At 48.2% G+C, this 11,888-nt stretch overlaps 1 protein-coding gene across 1 annotated transcript; it reads right to left on the reverse strand.

Moving 5' to 3' along the window:
* Positions 1–1,313: 1,313 nt before the first annotated feature.
* On the reverse strand, positions 1,314–11,420 carry ppp1r10 (protein phosphatase 1, regulatory subunit 10). Its single transcript, XM_069720679.1, has 18 exons — positions 11,115–11,420; positions 8,103–8,211; positions 7,939–8,025; positions 7,426–7,561; positions 5,944–5,995; positions 5,779–5,868; positions 5,571–5,699; positions 5,384–5,489; positions 5,015–5,118; positions 4,569–4,696; positions 4,195–4,351; positions 3,946–4,089; positions 3,613–3,859; positions 3,449–3,524; positions 3,143–3,361; positions 2,899–3,022; positions 2,375–2,743; positions 1,314–2,205 (listed from the first exon to the last, which is right to left on the reverse strand). The coding sequence occupies exons 1-18, from the start codon at positions 11,119–11,121 to the stop codon at positions 2,045–2,047; spliced, it is 2,445 nt and encodes an 814-aa protein (XP_069576780.1). The 5' UTR covers positions 11,122–11,420; the 3' UTR covers positions 1,314–2,044.
* Between the last annotated feature and the right edge of the window lie 468 nt (positions 11,421–11,888).

Raw genomic sequence — 11,888 nt, forward strand, 5'->3', positions numbered from 1 at the left:
TCGGTCTTTCGCAGAGAAATATCTCCCTGAATGGTGGCAGTGAAGAGCTGCTGATACGAACTATTCTATCTGGTGTTGAAGTGATGTAGAGCCTCATCTCTTCTTCTCATTCATTCTATATGTCCTGAAGATTTACAGCAGAGTCTTGATTCAAATCTCACTGTTTCAAAGAAATTTGCAGATATACAACTTAAATCGTGAATTTCCAGACCCAAACTGCATCCACTGGGAAGTCAAAGGTCATCAACAGGGACTCCGGAAGAAACAGCAGAGACAGGAGTTAGTGCTGAATCAACCAGGATGTGGGAGCAGTTAAGTGCTGAGGTGTCCTTACCCTGCTCTCCACACCACCACTCACTCCTGCTCTCTGAGTGTTGTCACAGCACTATCTTTAATATTTACACTGCAGGGAAACTCCCATTAACACACCAACACACACACACCACCCTGCTGCTCCTACAAACACTGCACAACCATAGACTGTATATAAAAATGTTCATAGCTTCCAGGTCTGAAAAATGAGGCTTTAAGCTGCAATACCACCGAGTGCCACTAGAGGCTCCATAGACTCCCATTCAACTTGTCTCATCAAATCCAAAGTGAATAAAATGTGTCCATCAGTTCTCTCGGTGTTGTTAGCTAAAGTCACTCCTTCTTCTTAGTTTTCTGGAGGTCCATCTGAAAATAATCCCTCATTCATTAGAAAAGAAGATTCAAGAAAACCTGTTTTTGGGGGCGTGTCTGTTTGATTGACAGGCCTGTGGTGCAGTCAGGTTAAAGCTATCGGTGGGCGGGACGTAGTATCGTCAGGTTTCCAATCAGATCAGTCAAATCCACCGCTGGCTCCTCCCCCAGCTCGTCCAAATATGGCTACTTCCTGCTAAAAACTTTTTTTTTTTTTCATTTCCCCTCGGGGATTAATAAAATAACTACCTAAACTGCTCCAAACCATCAAGATGGTGACGGACAGAATCTGAACTGGAGGTTTCACATGTACACACACACACACGTACACACACACCATGTGCACACACACGCGCACACACGTGTGTACACACACACACACACACACACACACACACACAACTGCACTCAGCCCCGCCCAGATAACACGGATCTGACGTTGCCTGCGCGCACACACAAGCACTGACTGGGTTTAAAGTTTAAAGACCTCAGATGAAGCTGATCCTTTGTGTTCGCTTCAATAAAAGAACAAACATTTACAGTTCCAGAGGATGAAGGACGACTGTGCACACAACTGAAGCGTGTGTAGTTGTCAGCAGCCCCTTAGAGACAGAAAACACAGCAACACCTCTGTTTGGACATTTATTTAATACATTGTGTACAAAAAAAAATAACTGGGTGTATGAATGTGTTCTGATTCATACTGACAAAAAAACTGAAGCCGTCTTAAAAAGGGCCCGCATTCAAGATCGTATAAAAAAAAAACACACAAAGGGGGGAGGATCAAAGAGAAACATTCTTACAGTCCCACAAGAGACACTAACTTTATGTTTTCACAGAAAACACTGGACACAGGTGACCTGCAGGAGTCATCATCCACCTGTAACACTGACCACACACACTCTCACACTCTCTCTGAAACACACTCTGAAGTTGGGGCTTGGAGCTGCTGACGCAGTCTCTGCGTCTCAGTTCATGCTGCAGTGTCTCACGCTGCAGTGTATGAAGCTTTCAGAACATCATGTGTCTGAACTGTGACCTCCTCAGTCTCCCAGTCGGTCCTCCTGGTGGAGCTCTACAGAAGCAGGAGACCTCTGAGTACACAGTACAGCAGCCAGGAAAAGGAGTCTGTGCTGAGAGCTCTCTGATTGGTCGGAGCAGACAGACAGCCGGCTGCAGCAGCTCTGACGTCGTGGTCACATCTGGCGACTTGTTTCAGTCTCACTGTTAAAAGGATCCAGTAAAAAGACCATAAGAGGCCATCTCACTGCCTTTGAGTACGTTCCTGAGCTCTCTGTCGGAGCCCCTGGTTCAGACACGCCCTGATTGGATCCCACAGCCTCGCTGCCTGCAGCGCCTCCTAGTGGCCGTGCTGCAGGTGCTGGTTGTGTTGGTTGTTCGCGGGGTAGTTGGGGGGCAGCGGGGGTCCGTTGACACCAGGGTGGTAGAACGCACAGTTACTCTCATACCTGCAGCTCCCTTTCATCATGAAGTGACGACACACAGGCCTCTTGGACATGTCTGCAGGGACACAAGAGAGGACGGGACTGTTAGAAGGAGGACGAGGACATGTCTCTGGAACTGATGCTCAGCCCCCGGCTGAGGTCACCAGGTGAGCTGCATCTGTACAACTACACATTATTAGTGTGTACATGTGACATTAACACACCTACACGGAGCCTCCACGTACCGTTCATGTTGCTGTGTCCTCCTCTGGGTCCTCCTCGTCCTCGGCCCCTGAAGCCCGGCTCTCCTCCTCGACCGCGGCCTCCTCGGTGGAAGTGTCCCCCTCTGTGAGGTCCTCCTCTCATGGACTCGTCCCCCCAGTAGTTGCCGTTCTCCCCCCTGCCCTGGCCTGGCGGCGGCCCCATCATGCGCGGACCTCCGCCGGAGTTGAAAGGAGGTCCGTGGTTGTGAGGGGGTGGGGGGTGGTTGAAGCGGGGACCCCCGGGTGAGTTGTTGGGCGGGTAGCCACCGTTCATGGGCATCTGCATGTGCATGTTGTTCATGCTGTTCATGTTGTTCATGCCTGGACCGTGTCCCAGCAGCCCCTGGTTCACTACACACAGAGAGATACAGGTTACACCAATGAACAGGAGGACGTCATGGCAACAGGAGGAGAGACAGAGGGGGGGAGAACGTCATGGCAACAGGAGGGGAGACAGAGCAGGAGGACGTCATAACAACAGGAGGGGAGACAGAGCTCTCCGTTACCTGGTGGTGGTCCACTTGGGTTCTGGTTCTGGGTCTGCTGCAGGGAGCCCAGCAGCTGTTTGATCTTGTCAGAGAAGTCGGGCTGCTTGATGAGGTCTTCGGTGGACTGGTTACCAGACGCCCCCTGGTGGCAGACAGCAGCTGTTAGCGACATGCTACAACAAACAGACCTTTGATGTTGGACACAGGATGAGGACAGGAGGGATGGTGTCCTCTGATAAGTCCTAACTGATGGTGGACCCACCATGATGGAGGAGAGCAGCTCCTGGACGTTGACGGACGGAGCCACGGGGTTGCTGACGGTGCTGGAGGCCTGCGGGCTGCGCGAGCTGCTGCTCAGGTTCCCCATTAGGTTGGCCAGGACGGGCGGCAGCTTGGAGCTCTCGTTGGGGGCCATGGCCGAGTTCTGCTGTGATGTGGTGTCCATGGGCTCCACGTAGCTTTCGTCCTGCATGGAGGAGTCCTGGCGGGACACAGACCGACAGTTAGCGGCTCAGTCGGACACATGACAGGAGAGAGAGAAGATGGGGGTGCGGTGGGGGGTGCTCACCTCATCCAGAGGGATCAGACGGGGGGGCATGGGCTCATACGGCTCTGGATCCGGTTCATGTGGACTGTCAGGCACACTGGAAAAGGCAAGAAGTTGGACATACAGACAGTAAGACGCTGTTCTAGCTGGTTGTCGGCCTGCAGCAGGTGTGGTGTTCCTCCTACCTCTCCTTGCTGAGGAAGATCTCCTGCAGGATGCCCATCTCACGGTCTCTCTGGGTGAGTTTCTCCGTGCTGTTGGCCCCGTAGATCACCAGGCTGCCGGTCAGCATCAGGGGCCTCGGGGGCGTCCAGGGGACCCTCTCTTCCATGGTGTCGTGAGACAGCCGGCGAGCCATCTCGAACGTCTGCCGGTCCATCATCAGCTCTCTTTTGGCGGCTTCGCCGAAGTCCTTGAGCTTGTTGACGTTGACTGTGAATGAATGAATGATGTCATTAATGACTCGTGTCTGTGTGGACACGTCTCTCAGACTCGGTGATCAGGAGCAGCAGCCTCACCTCTCTCCGTCTCGTCCAGATCAAAGTAGAAGTAGTGTTTGAGCTGCTCCTCTTCTGCCCAGTGGACCGTCTTCTTCTTCTTCCCCTTCTTGGTCAGACTCTCTTCGTCTCCACGAGGTTCAGCCAGAGCGTTCGGCTTCTCACCTGCAAACAGAAGGACAAATGTCAGGAGGGACATCAACTCAATCAGTATCACGTCAGACACCACTGGCACCAAGAGGCAGGCAGGGCAGCTGCCAGGGGCCTCACCGTTGTCAGAGGCCTCGGGGTCCTCGGAGGGGACAGGAGTCCCCGGCTGCTCCGGCTCCACGTTTTCATCAGCAGCGGTGGAGGAAGCAGCTCCTTCTGGAGACGACGGCTTCGCAGAGGACGAAGAATACGCAGGTTTGCTGTCGAACGGACTCGCCTGAGGACACAACAGAGAGAGGTGAGTTTGCTGCTGGCTGACGGGTGAGGAGACATCACAGACAACACAGGAAGTGATGACAGACACACAGGAAGTGATGACAGACACACAGAGGGGTCCATCCTGCACAGTCAGGTTTATTCAGAGGATCTGACCTGACATCACAGACAGATGAAATAGAGTAAAGATATTTTAGCCATAGCTCTACGGTCCTCACCTTGTTGGACGTTGGGGAGACGGCCTTGGTGCTGGCTGTAGTGGTAGAACTGGGTTTCTTCTTCTTGATCTTGATCCCGGGCACCGGGGCTGAGTTCAGAGCATCCAGGAAGCCCGTGCACTCCATGGCTGCAGAAAACAGAGAGACAGCTCCATCACTGATGAGTCTCTACAGGACAGGAAGTCTTTAGAGTCTTTAGATAGACAGGAAGAGTCTTTAGAGTCTTTAGATAGACAGGAAGCGTCTTTAGAGTCTTTAGATAGACAGGAAGAGTCTTTAGAGTCTTTAGACAGACAGGAAGCGTCTTTAGAGTCTTTAGATAGACAGGAAGAGTCTTTAGAGTCTTTAGACAGACAGGAAGCATCTTTAGAGTCTTTAGATAGACAGGAAGAGTCTTTAGAGTCTTTAGATAGACAGGAAGAGTCTGTAACAGCAGGTGAACTTACGCTGCGCTGGAATGATCTTGACTTTAATCTCTTTGGCAGAGTTCGATGGTGTGTTCAGAGGTTTGTACTTCTTCTCCAGAGGTGGAGCATCGAATGGACCGGAGCTGTTGGTGGAGAATGAAAGAAGAAACCTTTTAGTGCCATCATCAGCCACCTGAGGGCAGCAGTGAGCCGGCTGCCGGACTGCACCAGCAGGTGGTGCTGTGCTCCACAGACAGAGGGTATGTGTGTGTGTGTGTGTGTGTGTGTGTGTGTGTGTGTGTGTGTGTGTGTGTGTGTGTGTGTGTGTGTGTGTGTGTGTGTGTGTGTGTGTGTGTGTGTGTGTGTGTGTGTGTGTGTGTGTGTGTGAGTGATGGGGGGGGGGGGTACCTGGGCCTCTTGAGGACGGGAGGCTTGATGTTGTACTTGTCCCCCAGCTGCGGGGCGGTGGGCGTCTTCTTGGCGGCGGCAGGGCTGAGAGTGTCGATCTCCAGTCCTACAGACACAAACAGTGATGATCATCCAGAACAAGTGAAACACATCACAGCTGCTGCAGCTGCTTCGGGGGGCAGTTTACCTATGGAGCGGATCTTTGCATGGCTGGGAGCATGAGCTTTAGGTTTCTCCTTCTTCTTCTCCTCCTCTCCACTCTTCTCCTTCACCTCCCTCAGAGGAAGCTTGCTCTCCTCCTTCTTCTTCTTCTTATCTGGAACAGAAACACAGAGAGTGATGGAGCTGCTGCAGACGAGCTTGTTACCCAGCAGAGAGATGGTGTAGATGTTTACCTGCAGGAGAGCTGCCGCTGCTCAACACACTCTGAGAGCGGATGGTGGCCATCCATCCGTCCACCAGCACGGCCGCCAGCTTCCTCAGCTCTGAAACAGACACAGGATGAGAGGAGGCCTCCACGCTGCTGTCGGCACACTGACATGTTTGTGTGAGGAAAGTACCTTCAGTGTCTGCACTCTTGCTCAGCTGCTTCACAAGCTTGGCAGTGTTGTTCTGGATGAGACAGATAGATTAGAGATACAGTAGGTTAGAAATACAGTAGATTAGAGATACAGTAGGTTAGAAATACAGATAGATTAGAGATACAGTAGGTTAGAAATACAGTAGATTAGAGATACAGTAGGTTAGAAATACAGTAGGTTAGAAATACAGTAGATTAGAGATACAGTAGGTTAGAAATACAGTAGGTTAGAAATACAGTAGATTAGAGATACAGTAGATTAGAGATACAGTAGGTTAGAAATACAGTAGATTAGAAATACAGTAGATTAGAGATACAGTAGGTTAGAAATACAGTAGATTAGAAATACAGTAGATTAGAGATACAGTAGGTTAGAAATACAGTAGATTAGAAATACAGTAGATTAGAGATACAGTAGGTTAGAAATACAGTAGATTAGAGATACAGTAGGTTAGAAATACAGTAGGTTAGAAATACAGTAGATTAGAGATACAGTAGATTAGAGATACAGTAGGTTAGAAATACAGTAGATTAGAGATACAGTAGGTTAGAAATACAGATAGATTAGAGATACAGTAGATTAGAGATACAGTAGGTTAGAAATACAGTAGATTAGAAATACAGTAGATTAGAGATACAGTAGGTTAGAAATACAGTAGATTAGAAATACAGTAGATTAGAGATACAGTAGGTTAGAAATACAGTAGATTAGAGATACAGTAGGTTAGAAATACAGTAGGTTAGAAATACAGTAGATTAGAGATACAGTAGATTAGAGATACAGTAGGTTAGAAATACAGTAGATTAGAGATACAGTAGGTTAGAAATACAGATAGATTAGAGATACAGTAGATTAGAGATACAGTAGATTAGAGATACAGTAGATTAGAGATACAGTAGGTTAGAAATACAGCAGGTTAGAGATACAGTAGATTAGAGATACAGTAGATTAGAGATACAGTAGATTAGAAATACAGTAGATTAGAGATACAGTAGGTTAGAAATACAGATAGATTAGAGATACAGTAGATTAGAGATACAGCAGATTAGAAATACAGTAGATTAGAGATACAGTAGGTTAGAGATACAGTAGATTAGAGATACAGTAGATTAGAGATACAGTAGGTTAGAGATACAGCAGGTTAGAGATACAGTAGATTAGAGATACAGTAGATTAGAGATACAGTAGATTAGAGATACAGTAGATTAGAGATACAGTAGATTAGAAATACAGTAGATTAGAGATACAGTAGGTTAGAAATACAGATAGATTAGAGATACAGTAGATTAGAGATACAGCAGATTAGAAATACAGTAGATTAGAGATACAGTAGGTTAGAGATACAGCAGGTTAGAGATACAGTAGATTAGAGATACAGTAGATTAGCGATACAGTAGGTTAGAAATACAGCAGCCTGTACGCAGCAGTGGAAGAGTTCTGATGGACACATGGAGCAGGTACCTGTTTGAGGTGGTCCACTTTGAGGGGCAGTTTCTGCAGTGTGAGCAGGATGAGCTGCAGCAGGGGGGTGTTGTTGGTGGTCTTGGAGTAGGTGAGCCAGGAGTTGAGCAGCCTGTAGCCCCCGACTCTGATGAACCTGCAGGAGAGAGGAGGAGATTCGTGATGACTACAGAGTACAGACCAACAGGTAACAGGAACACCTGCTCACAGCTCGTCTGATAAACACAGCTGACAACGCTCCTTCATGATGATCTCTGAGCTGTACAGACAAACTAACCGCTGCAGTTCTGCAGGTCGGAGGGTTCAGAGGAGGGCAGCCTTTATACCAGCTGACTGACAGTAATCTGGGACTATTGGTCCAGTGCACAGTGAGGCTCTGAGCACACCTGAAGCCTGATGAACATGATGGACAGATATATATATGTTCGGCGGGTTGTTGACACAAACAGGAGAAGAGAGAAGCAGCCGAGGGTCCGTGTCATGTAAAAGACATAAAGACGAGGTCAGGCCTACCTGTTGAGGACGTCGTGGGATTTGGTCTGCAGCAGGATGTTCAGGTACATACATCGACTGACCATCTTGGTGGAGGCTTTCATCAGGCTGCAGGAGAGCAGAGAGGTGTTGAGTTATCACCTGCTCAGAGAGCCACAGTGCAGGTAAAAGTTTCAGCTCCTCACCTGAACACCTTGGGGACTCCCTCCAGGCTGCGCAGCTCTCCGTCCTTCCCCAGCAGGGCCTCCACACCTTTCAGGATCTCCCGGGGGTCGACTGGTCCCCCCGCCATGTCTGAAACACAAAACCGCACGCACTCAGTACACAACAGGACTCAGGTCAGTTACATTTCAGAGTTTAGAGAGGACTGTTTGCCTGCCAAATAGAAATAACTCCTCCACACAACCGAACACCACCCAGACTGTTGGAAGAGTCCATCAAAGCTCTACAGCAGCTTCACATCCAGTACGGAGACCTACACTCAGGACCAGGATCTTCACCACGGAGCACCGTCCAGTCTGAATCATCAGTGGTGACCACACCAACCTGTCTGCAGGCAGGACACTCCACCACCACGACCACCACTGAGGGGGCAGCATGTTCATGTCCACTTGCAGCAGACCTGACCTGTCCACGAGGTCCTCTGAATGTTTGGACAGACGGACCAAAGCAACACCACACAGAACCACCTGGAGGACACCGTCACATATGAGTCACTGATCCAAGTCACTAACAGTCCCGCTGCTGCTCTGACAGACATCGTGAGGGCTTCAGTGTGCTGCCTGGTACTGGACAGGTTTGGACGGGTTCATGGGGAGCAGGGACACGGAGACCTGTCTTCTCTAGGACTTTTACTGCAGGACAGGACGCACTCTGACATTATGTTCATTTTGTGAGTTTATTCCAGTTCAGGCTCTGATCGAGGAGACAACTGAAGTGCATGTTTAAATAAAATCCTATCAGCTCCAAGTGTTTCATTTATCAGGTCCAGACATAAAGAACAACCTGTTTACCTGCTGTCATGGACTCAATAACTATCATTTACCTTCACACACGTCTATATGGACTGGACAGCAGCAAAGTGAGAATTCTTTAAAAACACAAAGAGCCAAAGAGGGAAGTTTAACAAATGTTACTGAAAATAACGTATCATCTTTTAATAGTACACATCTATCACAGTCATTCACATTAGTGCTAATGTGCAGCAGACAGAGACAGATGAGTGCTGCTTGGTAGAGCCTACAGTCACTAGTTGTCATGGTGAGGATGAATGGAACAGATTCACATCAGAAACAACAGAATAAAACGGGACTGAAGGTCTCTGTATGAAGTATGAAATGCTTGAAACTGTAGAATTAGTTGATTAATATTCAGGTGTGATCAGAGTGAAGGCAGCTGTGTGTTCGACTGACATCCTGTCACCTGTCCCAGCCAGGGACACGCAGCAGGCTACCTACTGCCACCTACAGGTTAGTCTAGGTGTGCACGCTGCCACTGTACCAACTGCAGATACATGATACAGAAACACATTTTGAAATCAGGACAGCTGTTAGTGCAACACTACATGGAAAATGGTTGAACTGTCACAAATTCAACTGTAAAACAAAGAGATGACTGAAAGGTGCTGGATGTTTCACAATTTATCACAAGTTTATACTTCTTATCTTTGAAAAGTCCAAAGTGATCCAAACTAAAAGTAACGTCTTCACTGGAACACATTGTATGAATAAAGGCGGTATAAATAAACCTGCTCCACACGGTGGAGTACAGCTGCTTGGATTGAGCCTTGTAAGCATGCACTTCTTTTTCCATCTTTATACATTTTGTAATTAACCCGTTTCTGTGCCAATCTGTTAAATCACGTGGAGAAGCTGTCGCTCAGGTGGAAATCAATTGACTGGAAATGTCATGATGTGAGAATCAGTTAGGTCTTACCCGTGTAACTGTTGTAGTAGAAGTTTTATAAAGTCTCAGACCTCCACAACACTGCGAATAAACCAAGTGTTACACACATACACAACATCAGTGTTAACATGGCTCTGGTTCCTGGTTCAACGGGGGAAACATCATCATCATATTTGTACAGGCATACTGTGGTGATACTACACGTCACTGGTTCAGTGTGTACAAACAGCCTCCGACCAGCCTTCAACCACACACGTTTCATGTTGAGACCGGTCACACGGGACCAAGAGAGCCCCGGAGTGTGTTCATCCCGGAGAGAGACCGGTGGGTCCCGGTGTGAACGGCCCTCGGTTATATAAGGGCGCTTCTATAAAAGGACCGTGCTGAAGCTGCCATCTGTCAGAGACCGGGCCGCTCCTGCGGCTCCGCTGCCGGACAAAGGGGGAGGGCCTGCTGATCAGAGCCCTCCCTCCGTTAACCACTTCGACGACAACCAGCCGCTCACAACAACAATGGCTCTCAGAGCAAACACCGAGCAGGCGGACCGAGGAGCGCGGCGCAAATACAAGTAGGACGGACGGACGGACCGACTCGGGACGGGTTCTGTCAATATTCCCAAATGTTGTTCCGAGGAAAACATGGCTGGCCCCCGGAGCTGTCCCGAGGACCGACAGCACACCGCAACCGGTCCAACTGAAAGGTCACTCCCGACTGTCGGTGCTTCGAAGCACCGGAATCCTGCAATCTTTATCCGCAGATTGCCGACAACATGATGCGGGCTGTCGGGGGTCCCTGCACTAGTTTTCATCCTTTCAACACACGGTGCTTCCTAAGACATGTCCACAGTCCTCTATCTAACACGGTGCTTCCTAAGACATGTCCCCGGTCCTCTAACTCATTAAATATGTCCACGATCCTCAAACTAACGCAATCTTTATGTACAGATTGCGGTGGGAGATCGGTCCGTGGAGCAGCCCCTACGAAACACTTCTGGCAGGCAAAAAGTCCGACGTCATGACCAGGAATTGACCCTCTGTGCCTACGGCAATCTTTATGAATAGATTGCTTATGGTTATTTAACGACATCTCTGGATTCATGACAACAACTCGTCCGTTCCGTCTCACACACAAAGAAACGGAGCCTGAGCGTCCGTCCACTTTCCTGTGTGAGCTCATACTAGAACAAAGCTAACGGACGGTGCTTGCTAGCCAGCGGCCGCTAGGTAGCCTGTTATCTACGACTGTTTTCATTTGATTAATCTCGATTCAATTCAACTTCAAAATCAACTTACTATGCATACTACAGGTCCTCAGCGTCTCGGTATATTATAGTGTGCTTTTCAGGCACTTATAGCTCTCATTTCATCACGTTTATGTCGTCAACCTTCATGGTTTTAATATCAACTTAAAGACTTCGTATGGGTGGGGCTGTGATAGCTAAATGCTAGCCTTTCCTTCGGGAACAAACTGGAGGCAAAAATAGTAATCAAATGTCCATTACTTGAAGAAAAAAATTTGAATTAGAGTAGTTCTTTAAAGTCCTCGGCGGTTCAGTCTTCGGCAAAGCAAAGTCATACCTGCAAAACACACAAAAAACACACATTTAATATCGATTGTATGTTAAAACTTCCTGTCATTCATCCAAATCAAAGTTATTTGATGTTTAAAACACACTCAGTAGTAATTTCGCATTTAGAGACGGACAATCTGCTGAAAGTAAGCCCGGCTGTCTCTCTGACTTCACTTACCTTTGACCAAATCCAGGAATGAGCCCGGCCGGGAGGGACGTGGCTTTTATACTGCGTGACGTTTTTTACGTCACGAGAGGCGTTTTTTGCTCCGTTTTCGCTGGAACAAAATGGCGGACAACCGACCTTCGAAACCAGTGAAGGGCGTAATGGCGTTTCTCACGTTGTGGAAAATGTTGCCATGAAATACTGACTCTATTCACCGTTAAAGCGCAGTATGTTTGCATTAATAAGGTGGTGCCAAAAAGCACTAACACAATTTGATGGTTCAGCCGGGTTGTACAGATCCTTTGATATATAAATTTAGTTAACAATATT

Source organism: Brachyistius frenatus, unplaced genomic scaffold (genome assembly GCF_029030835.1).
Source record: "Brachyistius frenatus isolate BFR_SWC_R1_liver_20210118 unplaced genomic scaffold, ASM2903083v1 Contig_245, whole genome shotgun sequence".
NCBI classification, from domain to species: domain Eukaryota; kingdom Metazoa; phylum Chordata; class Actinopteri; family Embiotocidae; genus Brachyistius; species Brachyistius frenatus.